Genomic DNA, 23,422 nt, shown 5'->3' on the forward strand with positions numbered 1-23,422 from the left:
AACAAAATTATAAAGGTTTCACAACCTTTGCACATTTCCACAACACATCATCTACACACTGTATTGTTTGTTCACCACCCCAAATTAAGTATCTGTCTATCACCATTTATCCCCCCTCTATCCTCCTCCAGCTTCCCCCATTCCCCTATTTGTCTTCTTGATATATGTTTTCAGCTACTTTCTGATCTTGAGTCTCAATACCAATACACCAGGTCACAAAACATAAATAACCACACAGCACTATGTCATCCAGGTCACAGAGACTTACCCTATATTTTCCTCTTTTCTGTAGGTTGGAAACTCTTGTTAAAAACCCTGAACACCTTAGAAAATTGCACTAAAATCTAGCTTGCAGAGAATAATAAATCTTGATACTCTCTGAACTAATAATCACCTCTTTCTTCTTAGATTATCAACCCCATTTTCTACTGAAAGATTCTCTCTCGAATAGTTCTGTTTCCTCTCTAAGAGAGGCATCAATAGCTATGTATTATTTCTCATAACATGAGGTGCTGGAACATAGTATATAGAACTTGTTACTGTATTGCACTGAGCAGGTTTTCCATAATATCAAGAAGCAAGATATCCTCTGCTTTTTGCAAGGTTTGTAACTGAGAGAGGTCAATTGTTTTATGAACAGTGTGAGATTTAATAAATATGTGGCTTAAATGAATAACCAAGATTAATGGTACATGGATATCAAATAAACCATGACTCTGATTATTACAGATCCTGAAGAAATGGTAAGAGAAAAAAATGTGTAATTATAGTCTGCCAACTAGAATTCTAACCCCGTGAAACATCTATCCTATCTAATAAAAGAGAAACATGGTAATTGGCGTACGACCGCTACCCTTCCCATTGGCTAATCAGGGCGATATGCAAATTAACTGCCAGCCAAGATGGCGGCCGACAGCCAGGCAGCTTGAAACTAACATGAGGCTTGCTTGCTTCAGTGTCGGAGGACTCCAACGTTCCCTGCCTGTCGCTGCAGGCCTCTGAGCTGCAACTCTAAGCAACTATGTAACAAATATAGAAACTAAACAAAACCCCAGAAACCTGCTTTAGTCCACCGGGCTTCAGCCAGCAGGATCGCAACATTGTAAGCAAAGGCCAGAAACCTACTTTCAGCAGCGGAGGCCTAAGAGCTGGAGCCAAGCCTCAAAGCTAAAGTTGGCCCAGGATAAAAAAAAAAAAAAAGAAAAGAAAAAAAGGAACGGTTGGGAGCTTCAGTCACCCCCAGCCTGAAAACAGCCCTCAGCCCCTCACCCAGACTGGCCAGGCACCCCAGTGGGGACCCCCACCCTGAAGGATGTGTGACCAGCTGCAAACAGCCATCATCCCCTCACCCAGGCTGGCCAGGCACCCCAGCGGGGACCCCCACCCTGATCCAGGACACCTTTCAGGGCCAACCAGCTGGCACCCACCTGTGTACCAGGCCTCTACCCTATATAGTAAAAGGGTAATACGCCTCCCAGCACCGGGATCAGCGGAGCTGAGAGGCCTCCGGGCACCGGGATAAGTGTGACAGGGGGCAGCGCCCAAACCCCCTGATCGCCCTGCGGCTCTGTGACAGGGGGTGGCGCCGCAACCTCCCTATCCACCCTTCTCTGTTCATGACAGGGGAAGGCGCCCCAACCCCCTGATCAGCCCCGCTCTGTGCCTGATAGGGGGGAGCTCCCCAACCCCCTGATCGCCCTGCGGCTCTGTGCATGACAGGGGGCGGCACCCCAACTCCCCAATCGGCCCTGCTCTGAGCCCGACCAGGGGCTGCACCTAGGGATTGGGCCTGCCCTCTGCCACCCGGGAGCAGGCCTAAGCCAGCAGGTCATTATCTCCTGAGGGGTCCCAGACTGCGAGAGGGCGCAGGCCAGGCTGAGGGACCCCCGTCCCCCCCGAGTGCACAAATTTTTGTGCACTGGGCCCCTAGTATATATATAAAAGCCTAAGCGACTATCCAACCATTCGACCGTTCACTATGATGCACACTGACCACCAGGGGGCAGATGCCCAATGCACAGACATGGAAACATGGAATAGACTGATGAATCTCAGAGGGAAGTGGGGAGAGGGGTGGATGCGAAGAGATTAACCAAAGATCTTATATACATACAAGAGGCCTGCGGAGATCGGGCCAAAACTGTGCACTGGGCCTCCAACATCCCCTGAGGGATCCCAGATTGCAAGAGGGCACAGGCCAGGCCTAGGGATCCCACTGGTGCATGAATCCGTGCACCGGGCCTCTAGTTTAGTATATAATAAAATACGTAAGAGTTACATTACGTTAATTTGTGTTTCATTTGATCTGGATAATAATTCTGCTTATGTATACTTAACTCTTCAAATCAGCTTGCAATAAGAAAAATTTAGAAGTAACATTTTTTGCAACATACCTGATCCAGTTTAGCTTTCTTTAGTTTCTGCAGTGTTCTATCAGAGGTTAAAACTTTTGAACTGCTGTGAGCTTCAAAATATTCTTCTACTAAGTCACTCTGAAAATGCAAAGTAATTTCTTAGTTTCAGATATTTGTTTTATATCAGAACCAGACTGTAATAGTAGTATAAAATAGCATATGTGAAATTCTTTATTTGGCAGTCAGTATATTCTATTCAAAGCAACATAGATTTTGGACCAAGCAAACTTAACTGCAGTGATAACACTGAGTAACTTTTAGGACCATAAAAGTTAAAGAAATGACTAGACTAAAGTAGTCTATTCCCCAAAATAATTCTTAAGTCTCAACATATAATTTCCACTTAAACTTTAAAAAGGGGGGGTTTACATATCGGAGTTTGAGCAAATCCTTTAATATTACTGCAGTTGAAGCACTGTGAAAATGAGGAAGACATCAACAGCAAGGTAAAAAGACTTGCCACTATTATTACAGTAAGATGGAATAAAACTTGTTCTACTGATTTAGAGCAGGGCTAACCTACATGGTGGCTATGGGATAAGAAGCCATCAAGCAGTGGGCTTCCTGACTGCTCTGAATCTTTACACATAATACCAGGTTAATTAGCCTTTGCTCAAGCCATGATGTCTATGGTTTTCTTCCAAGCAGCTCAACATGGATCCATAGCCACATTACTTATTACCTACATTTACTTGAATACATCAAAAATGTTACAAAAAATAAAACTATATAAGAAGATATACATTGAGAAATCTTGCCCCCAGTTATCCAATCTATATTTTTTATTAAAAGCTCATTTTTATACAACTGACTTGATATGTCATTTTCAGCCTACATTATGGCATCTATAGTAATAAAAGTGTAATATGCTAATTAGACCAGACGTCCTTCTGGACAAAGCCGGGGCTGCGAGGTAAGCCCAGGTCCCAAGTGCCTGCTGGTGGCTGGAGGGAAGCCCAGGTGCCAGGTGCCTGTCAGCGGCCAGAGGGAAGCCCAGGTCCCGGGTGCCAGAGGGAAGCCGGTGCTGGCAGCCAGGGGAAGGAAGGCCTATTCTTGCACAAATTTCATGCATTGGGCCTCTAGTTATTAGATAAACAGGGATACAAACATGCCAACACAGAAAGTCCAGAAATAGATAAAGATACATGGGAATTTATGTGAAAGGCTGACAAAATATAGAGAAGTGAAGAAAAAAAGTATGCTGATTCCCCCATTTGGATCTCTTCTCTTAGGGTAGCATATCTTTGCAAAATTACACAATTTTTCTTGAAGGTTTAAGTCTCTCTCTTCACTTACTGTTTTATCTCTTTTCATTTTCTTAGAAGGTGTTTCTTTGTAAACAGGAGCTGAAACTACTCTATTCTGAGCTTGAGTCTTCGGGCTCAGTATGACTTTATTAGTGTCCTCTTCAAATTCTTGTGCAACCTCTTCATCGTCCTCTGAGTTGGAAGCAGAATATTCACTTTCGCTGTCAGAATGAGACCTTGGGGCTGTGGGGGTAAAAAGCAATTGGGAAAATTTGACAGTTTGACAAGAGGTATGGGGTAACAGGAAGAATGTGGGCTTTGAAGAGAATCTGACTTCTGGTTTGCCATTACTTGCTGGTGATTTCACCAGAACTAGTTATATTAAGTTTTTGGACCAGTTTCCTCAATTATCAAATGAGACTAACAGTGCCTAATTTAATAGAGCATTGTGAAGATTACAGTGAAATGTATGTAAAGCAAATAACAATGCCTGACACAGAATCTGTGGCAGAAACTGTCAGTCATACCTACTACCAGTTTGGCTCAGTGAAGGGTCCCGGGTTCGATTCCGGTCAAGGGCAAGCACCTTGGTTGCGGGCACATCCCCAGTAGGGGTTGTGCAGGAGGCAGCTGATTGATGTTTCTCTCTCATCGATGTTTCTAACTCTCTATCCCTCTCCCTTCCTCTCTGTAAAAAAAAAATCAATAAAATATATTAAAAAAAAAAAAAAAAACTCAGTGGAAAATAAAATACAGCCCTAGACAGTTTGGTTCAGTGGATGGAGCATCAGCCTGCGGACTGAAGGGTCCTGGGTTTGATTCTGGTGAAGGGCACATGCTGGGTTGCAGGCTCAATCCCCACTAGGGGGCATGCAGGAGGCAGTGGACCAATGATTCACATCATTGATGTTTCTATCTCTCCCTCTCCCTTCCTCTAAGAAATCAATAAAAATATATATTTTAAAAAAAGGAATACATACCTATAAATCTTTTCCTTAGAACACGAGTTGCTGTTGACAGAAATTCACTTTTATCATTGTTCTGTTTAAAAATAAAGAAACAATATAGTTTAAATAGTCAAATAATAATGATGAAATGGGAATTAATGATGGATCTGAGTGAAAGAGGCTAGAAAATAAAAATATTTTGCTTTCAATAGACTAAAACTAGATGAACCTAGTTCCTAGAACTAGAAGACAATGACAAAATGAATTTTTTTTGGGGGGGGGAGACATAACAAAAATGATACAACAATTCCAAGATTCCTAGAGTGATTCTAGCAGTGTATTCTAGATATCTGTAAAGTATGTATGTACTTTTTTATTGTTATATAAAGAAAAAACATAAGTATATCAGCCTTTTGAAATATTTTTCAGATTAGCAGAATTTTTTTTTTGTTAAAAGGTATTTATGTCCATTGATGATGAGTAAACAAGAAAATAGGCATTCCTATGCATATAGCAATGGGACTTTTATTATTTTTATAGTATTTTTAAATTTTATTTATTTTATTTTTTGGATGTGAGGGCGATCTGGCTGCGACATCTGTCACCCCACTGATCGCCAGGGTTGATTCGGCTGATCTGGCTGGCTAGGCGGGTGTCCCCCTCCTCCCTCACCGATCCATGTGCGTAAGCTGCGTGCTCGGTAGAAGAGGATGACCTCCCCCCTACCACCCCCAGGAGAGGACTGGTATACGAGTAGCTGCACTCCCTTGCTAGAACCTCCAAACAAGCTCTCAAGGAAAGAAGCACTATTAAAGATAAAGGAGACTCTGACATGTCTAATCCCACACCTAGACTGCCTAAATAGGACATTTCTGCATAAGCCATAACCATGGCCCTGAATACTCACATTCTTATAAAGGGCATAAATTTAGCCTATATACAGTCTAGGATGTCCAAATCAAAAACCACTCAGACCTGGACACACTCACCACTCACTCATTATCATGGATTCGCCTTGCCCATATGGGCTTGCCCACATCCAGCCATGGCCACTTAACAAGGCATAATGAAAAAACAAAAGCACAAAATCATAGAGGAGAGCATAAAAATTCTCAAATCCTTTCCGCTAACCTGGAATATAGTTTCCAAATGTAAATCCTAAAAAGGTAGACTAATGGACTTCATGGATCTTGGGTCCAATCCCCCAAGAAACAACAGAATATCCTATCTAATAAAAGAGAAAAACGGTAATTGGCGTACGACGATACCCTTTTCATTGGCTAATCAGGGCTATATGCAAATTAACTGCCAACTAAGATTGGCAGTTAACTGCCAACAAGATGGCGGTTAATTTGCATATGTAGGCACAATGCAGGGAGGCGAAAGGGAAAGCAGGAAGAAGCACCCTGCCACTGACAGTGATCGGAAACCCAGGGGGGAGCTAAGAGCTGGGGGGCAGGGCAAAGGCGGCCCTGAGGCCGCCTTTGCCCTGCCCCCCAGCCATGATTGGAGAATCAGGTGCCTTTGCCGCCCTGGCCAGTGATAGCAGGAAGTAGGGGTGGAGCCAGCGATGGGAGTGGGGCACGGTTGAAGCTGGCAGTCCCGGGAGCTAGGGGTCCCTTGCCTGGGCCTAAAGCGAAGCCCACGATCGCGGGGCCGCTGCAGCTGCGGGTCCCCGCTGCCCGGGCCGGACGCCTAGGCCAGAGGTGTTAGGCCTGGGCAGGGGCGGAGCCTGCAACCACGGGGAGCTGGGGGTCCCCTGCCCAGGCCTGACACCTCTGCCAGAGGCCTCAGGCCTGGTCAAGGGGCCGATCCGGTGATTGGTGATCGGAGGGTGATGAGGGTCAACTCCTCTGGCTGAGGCATCAGGCCTGGGTGGGGGGTGGAGCCGGGGATTGGGGGGGATATGATGGTCCCCTTGCTCAGGCCTGAAGCCTGGGTCAGAGGCGTCAGGCTTGGGCGGGGGTGGAGCAAGCGATCAGAGGGAGATGGGGGTCCCCTGCCCAGGCATGATTCCTGGGCCAGAGGCCTCAGGCCTGGGCGGGGGCCAGAGCCAGTGATCAGGGGGAGATGGGGGTTCCCTGTCCAAGCCTGACACCTCTGGCGGAGGCGTCAGGCCTGGGCAAGGGGCCGATCCTGCGATTGGAGGGTGATGGGGGTCAACGCCTGAGGGCTCCCAGTATGTGAGAGGGGGCAGGCTGGGCTGAGGGACACTCCCCTCCCCACACACACTCAGTGCACGAATTTTGTGCACCGGGCTCCTAGTTATCTATAAAAGCAAAGCAAAACCAAACCATAAAAGTTCCAGGCCAGCCCTAACCGGTTTGGCTCAGGGGATAGAGCGTCGGCCTGCGTACTGAAAGGTCCCAGGTTCGATTCCCGTCAAGGGCATGTACCTTGGTTGCAGACACATCCCCAGTAGGGAGGTGTGCAGGAGCAGCTGATCGATGTTTCTCTCTCATCGATGTTTCTAGCTCTCTATCCTTCTCCCTTCCTCTCTGTAAAAAATCAATTAAAAAATATATTAAAAAAAAAAAGTTCCAGGCCAGGTCTACTAAGTTGGAAATACCAGGGATAATTCTAACACAGAAAAGGCATGCAGTAGGGTCCAAAAGATCTGGCTTCATTTCCCAACTTTCCTCCTTATCTAAGTGAACTCAGACAAGTCACTTCACCTCTCTGAACCTCGGATTCTTCATTTATAAGTTAGGTATTTAATTGGCAAATACCTGTCAATCATAAAGCACTATACAAATCAAGAGACGAAAGCTCTATTTTTCAACTAGTTTTACTTTGTAACACTAAGGTTTTTGCTAGTTTTTTAGTCAATTGCTTACCTTCAATTGAACTTCATCTGAAGTCGAATGCCCTAAAGAATGAAACAAAAAGCCATTACTTACTATAAATACTTCACTTTTCATCACAGTCTAGCAAGCTTCATTAAAAGCAAAGTTGCAGTTTCTACCCAGAAGCCATCACATATTATTGAATTCTCAATTAATTGCATCTCCACTAGAGGCTGAATTATTGTTATTAATTACGTGATCACTGTGATTAGTGACAGCTGTGTCCTGAACTTCTATAGCATTCATATAGCAAGAAAAAATGGAGCCCTTTTCATTATTCATTATTTTAAAAGGACACAGTTCAACCTAGTTCAAATGGGTCACTCAAAAACAACTGCTGCACAATTCTCCACAAATTATAAGTGTTATTTCAAATAATATTTGCCAAAGCAAATCTTCTGCGAACAATTGGCTACCTCAAGCAAATGACAACAGCATTTTTTTTTTAACAACAGGATTTTACAACTGTTTCTAGTTGGCCCTATCAATCTGCACAACTTCAACCAGCACAGATCTTTATTGACAGCTAAACATGGGTATACTAAGGCACACAGGTTGTTGAATGAATTTTCAGAATAGAAAATAAAATACGTAAATATGTACTCATGACAAGGAAAAAAAAAGTAAATACTATAACTTGAAGCAACTAAGAAAACCCTCTTCAAATAACAGGTAAAATCTTACCCTTGCTACATTGAGGAATGTTTGTCATAATTTCAGGATCATTCTTCAAACTGAATGACACATTTTTTCTTGGTGTTTTTGCTAGTTCTGAAGCTATAAACAGAACAAAGATATAAAATACCTTTTAACAGACAATAGATGTAGAGGGGAAATAGCTTTATTTCACTTATATAAAGTCTTAAAAAAAAAAAAAAAGAAGCCTGCCTGCTACTATTACCTTCCGCTTAAAAAAAAGGGGGGGGGGGCCTTGAATTTTGTAAATTAAAGCCACTTTACTGACTCAAACTCTTTCTAACCTATTTCACACAGTTTTATGCCCCAATCATGAAACTGACCCAAGATACTCATGAGAGTCCCCACAAATGCATTGGCTTCTTCTTTTTCTTACCCTCCTTGGTTCTCTGTATCACTCATTAGAGATTTTCAATCTCTCTCTGAAGTTACTCTTTTATTTGGGTTCAATAACATTCTCCTGGTCCCTGGCTCCTCTTTTTCACTGTCCTCGTCCTCCCCAACAGCCTACCTGTACTGTTTGCCTGAGGCTCAGGCGTTGGCCTTTTCATTGTGCCTGAACAATATGCCATTTTTGGATAAAAGACTGATCCACAGGATAGGGGAAAAACTTCACAACAAAAAGCCACATACAAAGTAACTTAGCTGACTGGGATCATTTTGGTTTTACATTGAAACAAAATTATTCTATCTGCTTTTAAATAATTATTAACCTACAAAAGGGTCAAGGGGGAAAAATGAAGAGTTCGAAAGGAAAAAGAATGAGTCACCCATGAATGGTTACTTACTCTAATAATAAAAAAAATAGGGCATATATGCATGTTTTTTTAATTTTCATTTTCCTAACAATTTATTTGCATTGTACTTTACACACCTGGTCTGCAACATATTGGAAATTTTAAAGTAAAATTCCTCTTTGCCTAATGATAGCTTCTCATCAGGTTATTTATTATCTGATCCTATGTAACCAATCTATTTTCCATTTCCCTAAAGTCATCTTTCTGCAAGTTGGTTGAACTCCCCTCCATCCTTTCTACTTGGCTCCTTTGTTTGCATTTATCTACTCATCCTGGATAGGTTTTCTGTATTTTACAAAGCCTTCCAATCTAACCCCTAGTCTACTTCTAGCCCTACATCATGTTTAGCTCAATTTTATTTAATCATCATTTGTACTCAGGTAATAGATTATTTTCTGACAGAGCATAAGTTATTTAAAAATATGAAGGCACTCTATTTACTGGTACATTTAGATGTAAACACAATCAGCAATAATACTTACAAGTAAAAGAAGCTCTTTAAAGAGCATCACAACAAACAGAGGCCCTAACTAAACATAGATGTTGGAAAACATAATTAGTCTCAAATTACCCAGAAAACTATCTTTTCATGACATGACAGAAATGCACAACATTATATTTAAGATTCCTGCAGCACATACACATATGCTATGGCTATGGGCATGTTGATGATCTGCTTGGGGAACTTCTACTTAACTACTTCCCTAGGGTTGCACTATTAGTTCTCCTCTTTCTCCAGTGGTCTTTGTCCTGCTTCATTGCCCTAGGGTAGGGGTGGGGTATGTAGGGCCGCCACAGCTACTTGAAGCTCGAGAAATCTTTTGGTCTGGCCCTGCCAAGACATTAGTGGGGAGTTCATTAAATGTTTGACCAAATATAGCAGGCTAATTTTTAAGCTGATAATTTTGTATGGCCCACGAATGATGTTATAAATACCCAAATGGCCTTTGGCAAAAAAAGGTTCCCCACCCCTAACCCAGGGCTTCATTTTGATCTTGGTGTCTATCTGATCTTCCCTCTAATAACTACATTAGCATTTTTCTGGTTTCTCAGAGACACTCTACAGCAGCAGTTCTCAACCTGTGGGTCGCGACCCCTTTGGGGGTCGAATGACCCTTTCACAGGGGTCGCCTAAGACCATCGGAAAACACATATATAATTACATAGTGTTCACAGTAGCAAAATTACAGTTATGAAGTAGCAACGAAAATAATTTTATGGTTGGGGGTCACCACAACATGAGGAACTGTATTAAAGGGTCGCGGCATCAGGAAGGTTGAGAACCACTGCTCTATAGAATTCAGTCATTTTTCACAGATCTAAAAACTTTTACTTTCTTAATGTATACAAACACAGCAATTAATATAAATTACTGTATGTACGTTAGGTTAAAAATTAATAAAAAAAATTAATGATGTATTTAATATTACACCTTTCAGAAAAACTGAATTTTACAAATGAGTGAATCATATTATTTTCAGAAATAGGTCTTTTTTTTTTTTTAAACCCTTATCAAAGGATTAAAGAGAGGGAGAGAGAGGGAGAAAGAGAAATATTGATTGGAACGTGCCCCAACTGGGACTGAACCTGCAGCCCAGACCTGTACCTTGACTGGGAATTGAACTGGCAACCTTTCAGTACACAGGATGATGTTCAACCAACTCAGCCACTCCAGTAGGGCCAGAAACAGGTCTTATTACTTCTTATATGTTCCTCATTAGTGTCAATACCTAACAAGAGTGCTTTTCACTTGACCTTGAACATTTACATGGTCATTGGCATAAAAATATACCACTTAAGCAATATACATTGGTGCTTCATGATAGATTATAAACCCTCTTATACAATCACTAGAGGCCCAGTGCACGAATTCATGCATGGGTGGGATCCCTCGGCTGGGCCGGTGATCAGGGCCTATCAGGCCGGCCAGGGGGAGGGACCACAGGAGATAGGCTGGCAGCGGGAGGTTGGCTGTGGGAGCGCACTGACCACGAGGGAGAAGCTCCTGCATTGAGCATCTGCCCCCTGGTGGTCAGTGCACATCATAGTGACTGGTCAGTCACTTAGGCTTTTATATATATAGGATACATTTTACCTGGAAAACCTCATTATAATGAACTAATTTTCAGGCAAGGGGTGTCTGTTAAAGCCGAAAATCCATTATACAATAAATAAAGGAGGTTTTCCAAATGTGCATGTTAAAAAATTGACAAATTGGTTAGTTCACCTGTTTTTACTTATGTAGACACATGTGTAATTAAAATTAAGTACATACGAAGTTTAATGTCACAGAAAAGTTTTCTATATATATTACTACAATTTTAAATTTATATTGAATAGGTCTATTAAATGCATGTGTGATTCACCAGTCGCTGCAAATAAACAAATGTACATGGCTGGGGCTGTTTAATGCATGTGGGAACATCTGCAGCACCGTTAAAACTGCTGCAGAAAGTAATGTCTGGGACAACAGAATCAATGACTGCAGCAGTGTGATCACGTGCAAATCATTTGCTGAACACTGTTTATGAACAGTGATTCTTGGATTTCAATATGTAGACTATAGTTGTAGATGTATAGTATTTATTTATGTCAGCAAAATTACTACAGTGTTTTCTCCAACATATGACCTATTCGCTAAAATTTGTTAAAAATAACAGTGAAATAATAACAAAAAATATAACCTGTTCGTTATAAGCAAATCTTGGTTAAAAGCATTTTAAAACTAACAGGGTGTTAATTTTCTTTCTTTCTTTCTTTCTTTTTAATATATATTTTATTGATTTTTTTACAGAGGAAGGGAGAGAGATAGAGAGTTAGAAACACCGATGAGAGAGAAACATCGATCAGCTGCCTCCTGCACACCTCGCACCGGGGATGTGCCCGCAACCAAGGTACATGCCCTTGACCAGAATCGAACCTGGGACCTTTCAGTCCTCAGGCCAATGCTCTATCCATTGAGCCAAACCAGTTAGGGCTAATTTTCATATATGAGATATAGACTGGAAATTTTGTTCATTAAATCTGGTCTGTTAAATTGAGGTCCGCAAAATCAAGGGTCTACTGTCTTCCTAGAATTTCATATGCTTATAGACCACCTTAATTTTCAAAGTGCTTTCACATGTTATTTTCTTTGACAGTTTAATTTTAATGTTTTATTCTCTGAAAATCAGTAATTCATGTGTAATTGGTATAAATGGTAACCTGGGTAAAAAAATGTTAGAAGAGCACATTCCCAACACTTTTATATACATAGTTTTCTATATATAGTGTAAAACCCTTATGTAACAAATTCAGAATATGCCCCACTTACTGAACAAAACCTTGTTAAGAATCTATGCTAGAGGTTGTGGGAAGAAAAGGAAGACAGGGTTCCTACTATTAGAAGCTTATAATCTAGCTGAGAACAGAAGACATCTGAACACATAAAAACAAAAACTAATAACTTTAAGTATGCTCAATAACATACAATGACATCCCTCATCATTCTTTTAGGGAATGCAATGGGGAATGTGGTTAAACACACCTTCTTTTGAATAGTGATTACAAAAATCAACATACCTAATTTAGCCATCTTTTCAGGGTGTTTCCTATTCTGAAAAGAATAAACTTTATTCCCACCAACGGTAGCAGAGCCATTTTTCAAAGATTCTGAAAGAAAATACAACATGTATTTAGAAAAAATTGAATTTAATTAACAGAAAAAAAGGACAAAGTTTTAACTAAAAACTTAAATTTGTACCCATAACTACCTTACATAAAGGTTTAATAATATACATAAAATATTTTAAAATAAAAAAAATATACAACAGACTATGATACTGTTTTTACAAATTTTATTTTTTTTAACTTTACTTTTTTTAAAAAAATATATTTTATTGATTTTTTACAGAGAGGAAGGGAGAGAGAGAGAGAGTCAGAAACATCGATGAGAGAGAAACATCGATTAGCTGCCTCCTGCACATCTCCTACTGGGGATGTGCCCGCAACCCAGGTACATGCCCTTGACCGGAATCGAACCTGGGACCTTTCAGTCCGCAGGCCGACGCTCTATCCACTGAGCCAAACCGGTTTCGGCTTAACTTTACTTTTTTGTTTTTATTGATTTCAGAGAGGAAGGGAGAGGGACAGAGAGATACAAACATCAATGATGAGAGAGAATCATTGGTCGACTGCCTCCTGCAGGCACCCTATTGGGGGCCAAGCCTGCAACTTGGGCCCTGCCTGCCTGGGAATCCAAGTGTGACCTCCTGGTTCATAGGTCGACACTCAACCACTGAGCCAGGCTCCATCGATTTTTAGAGAGAGTGGAAGGGAGGGAGGAAGAGAGAGAAACATGGATGTGAGAGAGACACATGATTGGCTGCCTCCTGCACACACCTGGCAAACCAAGTATGTGCCCTTAACTAGGAATCGAAACCATGATCCTTCAATCCCTGGTTGGGGCATGTGTGAGAAGCAACTGACTGATGTTTCTCTTTCTCTCTCTCACCCACTTCCCCTCTCTAAAAATCAATTTAAAAAAAACAAACTGTGGAGAAAATACTTATAATAGAAACTCAGTACTTCCCACCTTTTCAACTACAGACAAAAAACCTGAAGCAATGTATTTCTCATGAGAAATATATTAATATAGCACCCAAATGAAAAGAGTTCTGGAGATGGATGGTGGTGATTGTAGCACAACATTTTGAATGTATTTAATACAACTGAACTGTACTCTTAAAAATAGTACAGATGGCAAATTTTATGTTATGTGTATTTATAATAAAAAAAAAAATTTTTTTTTGGAAAAAAATAATATGGCACACCACTGCCTAGCCTGCCAAACTACTTTATTGTATCCTGCAAAGCAATTTTGGCTATTTGTAAGTATACATTTCCCTCTCTCCCCAAGTACCTTGAACATCTCGTCCTAAAACTTCCACATAGTTCTTATCTTTTAAGACTTCCAGGCCATCTTCCTCCAAATCATATTCCGGCTTCTTTATTATTTTTTTTGTGTTGACTAAAAGTTGAGGTCGCTCCTTTTTTAATTTAGCTCCTATAAGAACATCCAAGAAATTCGAACATGACAGGTACAAATTCTTTCTAAACACTACATTTAAATAAGTAAAGTAATTATACTACTTACATTGTCATTACTAAAAGGATGGGAATAAATTCAGTATTTTTATCTTTAATTAAAGAAGATCAAGGTAACAGTGAAGTGACTTGCTTTATGAAATTATTTCAAATTAGTTAAAAATATAATCTGACCACTCTTCCACTTATATAACTAAGTTTTAAAAAAAAATAAAACCTTGAAAGTGTATTATCACCACTACTGATCATTTCATATTAGATACGGCTTATTTTTAATTTTCAATAAAGTTTGAAAGGAGTAAACTAAAAAGTAAAGTAGTTTTTTACAATCCTACTAGATTAAATACTTTGTGCTATAGTTTCAAAATAGAGTGCTATATTTTAAAAAGTGAAATAATCTATAACCATTACTTATTACCTCCTTCTCTATCAAGAATGTGATTAAGAACATCATCATCTCCCACAAACCGAACCTCCAGCACATTGTCTTCCTTTAACTCCAATTTATTCATCATTGCCAACCTAAACAAAAGCAATAAAGCACTCAAAAGAGATGAAAAATTCTGATCAACAGCCAAAGAAATTAAACACTACCATAATGAATACATGTATATGTATAACATTTTGAAGTCTTTACGTATTAAAAATATATTATGCATTATTGCGTTATTATTATGGTGTTGTTGTTTTTTATATATATTTTTTATTGATTTTTTACAGAGAGGAAGAGAGAGGGATAGAGAGTTAGAAACATCGATGAGAGAGAAACATCGACCAGCTGCCTCCTGCACACCTCCCACTGGGGATGTGCCCGCAACCAAGGTACATGCCCTTGACCGGAATCAAACCTGGGACCTTTCAGTCCACAGGCCGACGCTCTGTCCACCGAGCCAAACCGGTCTTGGCTATTATTATGTTTTTGATAATAGGTAATTCAATGCTTCATCTGAGAGATAAAAGAGGAAGTGGTTCCTGGGATGTGGAAAGAGCTAAATCCAATCAAGACAACTAAAATGTAGTAGCAGGAAAACAATTCTGCCTATAAAGAAAGCACTAATCAACGTACAAAATAGCATTACCAGAAAGGGAATGGTTAACACGAGTTTAGAAAATGTGCAACCAAAGAATACAGATTGGTGGATTTTAATTTCCGCTCTCTAGGAATTAATATAGTCCCTTCAGAGAAGTCTGTACATTTCACTGGTGAGCCAAGCCTGGACCAAATAACCCTCAAGACCTCCCTTTATTATTACTGCATTCTTACCAAACAACTTTACAAATATAAATACGGCTTTCTAGGTATCTTGGTAACTAAATAGTAACCATAAATCTTTCCAATATTTTATAGTCAGTTCTTCATTGAACAAACATGAGTTTGGCAGACAAAAGATTAATCAACTCTAGCTACTATGACAAAAGTTAGCTTCATAACTTCTAAGACCAATAGCCTGATATTAATTAATGATTCCAATGAACTGCAAGCTAATCAGTTTACCCCCAAAATGATTTCCCCCCCTCTCTTATAAATACTACTTTTACCTTTTCTCCTGACAAGAGGAACTACTGACTGTGCCCCTCATGAGTCAGTTATTTGCATGGAGACAGACAACTTACTAAATGTTGGAACTAGCACTTAAATGACTTACCTGTAAAGGCATTACACATTCTGCAGCTGGAAAATGCAGGTGCAGTCACCAGTAATTGAAACAAGAACTCAGCCAGCGTCAGCTAATAGGAAAACAAAAGCAACCAAACAAGGTGATGGGTTTTAACAAACAAGTTAAACAGATAAATGCAGTTCTTACAAAGTCAAAGTTGTAATGACAGCAGAGTGACAGGTAAAATGACCATTACCATTTTGGCCAGGAAACCTTAGTCACTGAGACCTGGATCGGGGGCGGATACAGGGAAGAGGCTGAATTTTGAGCACATACTGCGCTCGGCACAGTTTTGAATATTCTCTATGTATTCTCATTTAATCCTCACAGCAACTCAATTAGGTTTATGCTTTGTGCATAAAGACATCACTTCACCTATGATTTAGTGAACACTGCCAGCCGACACATCCTTCTGGTCCATCTACCTACCTAGGATATTGATTATGATGAGAACACAGGTGTATAGAAAGTTTAGCGCATCTACATGACATTTGTATAAAATAAACTTATGATTTCTTTATATCTGTATAAAGCTTTTTTTTAATATATATATATATATTATTGATTTTTTTCAGAGAGGAAGGGAGAGGGATAGAGAGTGAGAAACATCGATGAGCGAGAAACATCGATCAGCTGCCTCCTGCACACCCCCTACTGGGGATGTGCCTGCAACCAAGGTACATGCCCTTGACCAGAATCGAACCTGGGACCCTTTGGTCCACAGGCCGACGCTCTATCCACTAAGCCAAACCGGTCAGGGCTGTATAAAGCTTTTTTGAGGGCCTATTTGCCAGGCACTGTTTTAGGCACTTTTATGCATACTAGATCATTAAGTCCATTGAGGTTAAAAAAAAAAAAAAGTATATCATTCCCCCCTTATTTACAGATGAGTAAACTGAGTTACATAAATGTTAGGCACCAATTTTAATATCAGAGAAACCCGGGTTCTGACCTTAACTCCACACTTCATAACTGTGTGGCTTTGGACAACGTTGGGGTTATTAAATGAAATCATGTGCCCGGCGTATGAAAATGCCCATTAAACGTTCCAGTGTGTGGCTATTTTTACTCTAAACTCCCACTTGACCATGCAGATCTCTTGGACGGCTCTGCAGCCCACCGAGCGGCTGGCTGGAAGGTGCCGCCCAGAGGAGGACGGGGTGCTGTGCCAGGGCCACGCGCTCCCCACCTGCAGGTTAAGCTGATTCCAGCTGTGCTGCTTCCCCTAGGAATTCAGCTGTGATTGTTCCCTTAGGTCCAGCGGTTCTCAACCTTCTGGCCCTTTAAATACAGCTCCTCATGTTGTGCCCCAACCATAAAATTCTTTTCGTTGCTACTGCATAACTGTAATGTTGCTACTGTTATGAGTCGTCATGTAAATATCTGATATGCAGGATGGTCTTAGGCGACCCCTGTGAAAGGGTCGTTCGACCGCCAAAGGGGTCGCGACCCACAGGTTGAGAACCACTGCCTCAGTAGTTCAGCTGTGATGGTTCCACACGTCAGGCGTCCACATTGGTTCCGTGCAAAAGCCCTACCGAAGGCCCCGGCTTATCACCCCTGCACGGCCGAGGGCTGGCCCGCTGGCTTCACTCCGCGCTTCCGAGCTGGGGCGCCCCACGGGGGTTCGCTGCAGGGCGGTCCCGGGACGCAACCTCGGTCCCGCCGGCCTCCCGGGGCCGCTCCTCCGCCCGGACGCCACTCCGCTCCTGACGGATACAACTGCGTGCAGTCCTCCCTCTACCACCGCAGGCACGTGGGTCGCAGGCGGCCCGGGCACAGGAGGCCTGTCACCGCCGGACAGACAGACGAACTGTCTTCCCACAGGGAGCCCGTCACCCCAACACGAGTTGACGGACCTCGGCCTGGGCCTCGCGCCGCCGACCCGTTGGCTGCGCTCCGCCAGCGGGGGTCTCGCGGGCCGCGGGCTGGGACAGCCCGGGAGAGAAACGGGGGAGACGCAGCGGCCCCGGCGCGTGTGCCAAGGGGAGACCGGGGACCCGCGCCCCACGTCCGACGCATCAGGACTCACCTCACCAGCAGGGAGCTCAGCGGGAGGAAGGCGGGCTGCGCGGCGCCCACCACGCACCGCTGTCTCCGCCGGCGCGGCTCGGCCGCCTCGCGCCCGCCGGACGCTGCCCCGCTGCGGGATCGCGGCGGGGAAGGCGGCTTCGGCCGAGGGGACGGCAGAATTCGGGTACGAGGAGCCAGAGCCGGTCGCAGGGTCCAGACCAAACCCCCAGACCCTGGCGGGGGAGGGAGCGCCGCTGGGACACACCGAATCTCCCGCCCTGCTCCGGGGGCGGGGCTCCGGGGAGCCAATAGGGAGCGGGACCGGCCGAGAGCGACGGCTCTGCTGGCCACCCGGCGCCGACCTGGGGGCCCCGCCCACCAAGAAACCTGAGGGAAACTAATCCGCACGCGCGGGGCGGGGGCCTTTCCTTCATTTTTCCGTTTCCGGGGGCGGGGAGGGAGCGGGAGGGGGCGGGAGTGCAGGCTGGTTCCCAGGAGGTCCGCCTTTAGCAGTTTCTCTGTCCAGAGAGAATCTTAAAAGTGTTCATTGATTTCTCTAGATACGGTGTTGTTTTTTTAGGAAAAATATAGTAAGAATGAATTCCCGTTGTTTTTTTTTAAAAAGTATGTGTTTTTGTTTCTCTTGTGTGTTTTTTTGGTGTTAATCCTGGCCCGAGGATTATTTTTTCCCCCTTTGATTTTTATTTTTTTTATTATTTTTTAAATTTATTTATTTTTATTGCTTAAAGTATTACAAAGGGTATTACATATGTATCCATTTTATCCCCCCGCCCTAGACAGTCCCCTAGCCTCCCCTATCCCCCAGTGCTTATGTCCATTGGTTATGCTTATCCCCTTTGATTTTTAGAAAGTGGAAGGGAGGGAAGGAGAGAGAGATGCATGGATCCGTTGACCCGTATATGCCTCAGCCGGGGGCCGGGAATGGAACCTGTGACCCTTCCGTGCGCTGGTGACGCTCCAACCAAGCACTGGGCAGGGTTATTCACTATGTTATTATATTTTAATGATGTTTTCTTTTGTACTTTATATTTCCTGAGGTTTTCAAGATGAGCAAGTATAACATCTATATATATAAAAGGCAAAGTGACCATCCCACTGGCCGATTGGCCAGTACCTGACCACACACTGACCACCAGGGGGCAGATGCTCAATGCAGGAGCTGCCTTGTTGCGGTGACTGGGCAGTGGCAGTTCTCTGGTGACTCACCGGGGAACTAGAGAGGAGGGAGCCCAATTCCTCACAGGGCCACGCGATCCCACCTTCAGCAGTGGGTTATGTTATTGCTGGGGCACTGTCAGCCTGATTCTGGTTTACTTACTGCACGCTTGTGTTTGCATTCCACACGCTGTATGACAGCAACTTTGCAGAGTGCCCTCTCGCACACGGGAACCCCTCAGGGGATGTGGGAGAGCTGGTTTTGGCCTCACCCCTGCAGGCCAGGCCAAGGGACCCCCACCTGCCAGAGGGACAGGCTCACTCTGCAGATGCCCTTGGAGCCATGGCACCGCCCTAGGTGTGGCCGGCCAAGGAGGGACACACCCTGGAGCCAACCTTCCGCAGTCCCTCCTTGGCCGGCCCATCTCGCCCAGTCCCGTCCAGCCGGCCAACTTCTAATTAATTTCCTTACAATGTGCACGGATCCGTGCACCAGGTCACTAGTTTTGAATAAAAGGAAACAACTGAAACTGTCAGTGACTCTCATCTTTCCTAACTAATGCAAATCCGGAGCCGAGGAGAAAGGAAAACATAAGGCTCGTGAGTTGCATTATACCTTCCTCTTCTGGAACTGCTAGCCCATAAGTGGTTTTGGATTAAGGCAGTGGTTCTCAACCTTCTGGCCCTTTAAATACAGTTCCTCATGTTGTGACCCAACCAGAAAATTATTTTCGTTGCTACTTCATAACTGAATTGTTGCTGCTGTTATGGATCGTAATGTAAATATCTGATATGCAGGATGGTCTTAGGCGACCCCTGTGAAAGGGTTGTTCGACCGCCAAAGGGGTCGCGACCCACAGGTTGAGAACCGCTGGATTAAGACATAATAAATAAGATATAAAGAAATGTCATATGCTTTGTATTGTTGGATCTGAATAAAAGAGAAAACAGAGCCTTGATCTGATAAGTAAGGACTAATAGCCACAGGGGGGAAAAAGCACAGAAATTTTTCTAGGAAGTGGATGAAAGGGAAAAGAAAAAGAGGGCCTGGGCGCAGCCCTTCATTAAATCCACTTTCCAAGGAAAAGCTAAAGCATACTTTAGAAAATGCAAGGTGGGGAAGATGAAGTTTAATAACTAGAGAAAACCAACTGCTGATAAGAGTGTGAGGAAACACACTTTCAAAATTCACCGCTGAAGGGAGTGTAAGTGATCCCATATAATAAAAGCCTATGCCTGGTCATTGGCTCAACCAATCAAAGTGTAATATGCTAATGATATGCTAAGACCACTCAACCGCTCCCTATGATGTGCACTGACCACCAGGGGGCAGTCAACTGGTCAACCAGTCGCTATGCCATGCACCAACCATCAGGGGGCAGACGCTCCAACTAGTAGGTTAGCTTGATGCTGTGGTCCCTCTGATCTGGACTGAGATGGGCCAGACATGCCCTGGAGCCCTCCTGTGGTCCCTCTCCAGCTGGCCAACCTCCGTGTCTCTCCCCAGCCCCAACTGTGCACCAGTGGGGTCCTTTGGCCTGGCCTGTGCCTTCTTGCAATCTGGGACTCCTCAGGGGATGTCGGAGAGCCGGTTTCGGCCCAATCCCACAGGCCAGGCCAAGGGACCCCACTGGTGCATGAATTTGTGCACCAGGCCTCTAGTACTAAAACAACGGCTCTTTATAAGGACCCACGAAAGGAAACTTTCTGACATTTCACTACTAGAAACAGTGTGCTTCATCTGAGAAACTGATTTTTTTTAAGGATACCAGAAGTCACATAATCTTACTTCTCTCTGCTCAGAGATAAACTTTTATCTCAACAGTAACATACATGTATTAATTTTACTTCTGCCTTCATGTTCACTCTTATTTTATGGTGCTGTATGTAGTTTTATATATTGCCTTAATTTCATAAACTGCCTTAACTTAATAGGGTGTCATAAAAGGTTCAAGCATACAATAAAATAACGCAATGAAAGATCATTTTAAGGTATGAAATTTAGGTAAGATATAAAATTAACTCAGAGAAATCCAGTCTAAAGCCAAATAAAGCAGTATTTTTACTGTACAAAAGAAAATTTACATTCTTAATGTAACTAGATACAACTAGGGAAAAATTACACATCTCTTAAGAAACACAATATTTAACATCTTACATGTTTCTGCATTGCAGACTAATAATGAATTTTATACATCTTTATTTACAATACCTTAAAATATTTTTTCATCTCTGGCAGATATTTACAGGTCAACAGTGTCTACATTTCACATTTCAACAATCAACAATATTAACCGGTTCAGTAAGACAGTTAAGATAATGGCTTACATGCACCAATAAATATGATCTTAAATGTGCAGGGTTGTTGTTTTTTCAGCTGAAAAAAAATGAAGGATTTCACTAGTCCTAGGTTGAAAGAACATCAGTCAGTAGAGATCATATTTTCTTCATGCCTATCCTATTTAAATTTTCACCAGCACTACTTATTCTCTGAATATTTGGGAAGTTTATACCAAGCCATAGGTTGATGCTGGGTTAAAAAAATGAAAAGGGGGTGCGGGGAGAAGAGCTGATCTATATGTACATTCCATAACCTTTTATGAAGCAAACATGTGAAAGTGGGATATTTTTTTTTTACTTGTCCATTTTGACAGAGATCAGACTACATAATGCTCAAGTAGGAAAACTTTCAGAAACTGTAGCTCAGGAGAGCCAATTATGGGGAAACTCATCTGCCATAAATACCGTTTCACTTAACCACTTAAACTGACTGTAAAGCCAGCATAATTTTTAGAATAAAAGCTTCATTATAAAGCAGTTGATGTACTTATTACAAATATTTTAAAACACATGGAGCATTGAACATTATCTCTCAATTCAGTTTGGATGATAAAACCCACAAATCTATATTAATAATTCTTAGAAAGCCAACTTCCTCTTTCCCATTAGCTGGAAAAGATTAATACATTCATTACTTTCAACTACCACCTGATATGAAAAATTATAATACATAGAACCTATTTGGAACATCAGTTAATATACAATTACATTTCATATTTTCCACAAAAAGATCACTCTTTAATAGTTTAAGTAAATCTTTTAATTCTTATTGGTCTATACATTTTTTTAAAAAGAGTATTTTAGCTTTTCATAACCCAATCATGTTTTTCTGCAAAGAAAAAAATATACCCAGTGATCAAGTACATAAATTATGTAAACTTGCCAATTTAACCCATATCATACTAAAAATAATTGCCATTGCCCATTTGAAAGGTGCATTTCCATAACTTTCCCCTCAATTTTATTTTTTAAAAGTCACAATATCATACAATATACTAATTTTAAGAACCTGCCCCCTTTTTTATTCAATATTGAGGAAATATCCTTTATTTGAGTTAAGGAGACATGAAAATGTGCCACAGCAATATTTGGACTTAACCTGTAACTGGTACTTTTGCTGGAAGTGTAAATGTTGACATTTTACTAACAATAAGAAAACCTCAAGTGGAATCTTGCAGATACTACTGTATATCTATGTTCCAGATGAAAGAATAATTTAATATCTATTTCTCCCAGGGCTAGAAAGCAGTCCTTCATGTTAAAGTAGCCTCATTCCTTAACAGGTACTTTAAAAATTATATTTGGCTGACACATTTTCTTTGGTAAATTTTGTAACCAATGAAGACATAAAGAATTTCATCTCATATCATTAACACTAAGCTGTGGACACTCAAATACAACAAACCAGATCGATATCAATTATGAAGTTGGGGATGGACTACCCAACTAAGTTCATTTCGCTTTGAAAATAAAAATTTTTTAAAAAATGATTTACTTAACTTAATTCCAGATACACAATTATTTTTTAAAAGATTCATTTATACTTTAAGCCACACCTACTTCTAATTATTTGGGTAAAATCTATACTAAACATAATAGCATAATAGCAGACATCTGAATGTGCCTTAATTTGTAAACATTTTCTCAAAAATCCAAAAGGAAAACATAGAACTTACATTTCTGTACTGTGCTGCCAGGTTATTTCACATCATTCCTAGCTTTCTGCTAACATCTGTCCTGAACTGTCTGCTCTTGTATAAATTTGTCATGTGACCAATGGCTAAGAGTACACAAATACTGGAGATTAAAGTTAGCAAAATTTTGTGGTTTTATGGTCAGATTTAGAAGAAATGTGCCTATAAGGCAGGGTGATGATGACTCCTCTAATTCTCATGGCTTAGGATCACCACACAAATTTCTGGCACCATCAAAAATCTAGTACAATTTAAATACACATTGGATGATTCTATGAATATGATTTTCTAAGTATATTCAATGCCAATATGATATACCCATTAGGTATATAACCCAGGTAATACTAAAATGTATGTCTTACATTAATAAACATGAACACATTGGCAATGGAAAAGTGTATCAATCTAGTAACTCATTATGATTTTACTTGCACTGTTAACAATTTTACACTGCATCTCATCTTCTTATAATCTGGAAAATAAGCTAATATTTAGAGTTTCAGTTATTA

At 41.7% G+C, this 23,422-nt stretch overlaps 2 protein-coding genes across 5 annotated transcripts in view; one reads left to right on the forward strand and one right to left on the reverse strand.

The window, feature by feature from the left end:
• Positions 1-17,986, reverse strand: part of ORC2 (origin recognition complex subunit 2) — a 30,113-nt gene extending 12,127 nt beyond the window's left edge. Inside the window, exons 1-10 of one of the 4 annotated variants that reach the window (XM_059702720.1) lie at positions 17,723-17,986; positions 15,679-15,760; positions 14,448-14,554; positions 13,848-13,991; positions 12,509-12,598; positions 8,139-8,231; positions 7,446-7,477; positions 4,642-4,702; positions 3,711-3,904; positions 2,394-2,492 (exon numbers count right to left, since the gene is read on the reverse strand). In XM_059702720.1, the coding sequence (XP_059558703.1) occupies positions 2,394-2,492; positions 3,711-3,904; positions 4,642-4,702; positions 7,446-7,477; positions 8,139-8,231; positions 12,509-12,598; positions 13,848-13,991; positions 14,448-14,547 (813 nt within the window). In that variant the 5' untranslated portion in view covers positions 14,548-14,554; positions 15,679-15,760; positions 17,723-17,986. The remainder of the gene's footprint in view (positions 1-2,393; positions 2,493-3,710; positions 3,905-4,641; positions 4,703-7,445; positions 7,478-8,138; positions 8,232-12,508; positions 12,599-13,847; positions 13,992-14,447; positions 14,555-15,678; positions 15,761-17,722) is intronic. The other 3 variants (XM_059702722.1, XM_059702721.1, XM_059702723.1) reach the window with 3 other exon arrangements.
• NIF3L1 (NGG1 interacting factor 3 like 1) overlaps positions 1-23,422 on the forward strand; it is a 118,546-nt gene that overhangs the window by 29,567 nt on the left and 65,557 nt on the right. The gene's annotated exons all lie outside the window — the stretch shown is intronic.

This window comes from Myotis daubentonii, chromosome 7 (genome assembly GCF_963259705.1).
Source record: "Myotis daubentonii chromosome 7, mMyoDau2.1, whole genome shotgun sequence".
Classification (NCBI taxonomy): Eukaryota; Metazoa; Chordata; class Mammalia; order Chiroptera; family Vespertilionidae; genus Myotis; species Myotis daubentonii.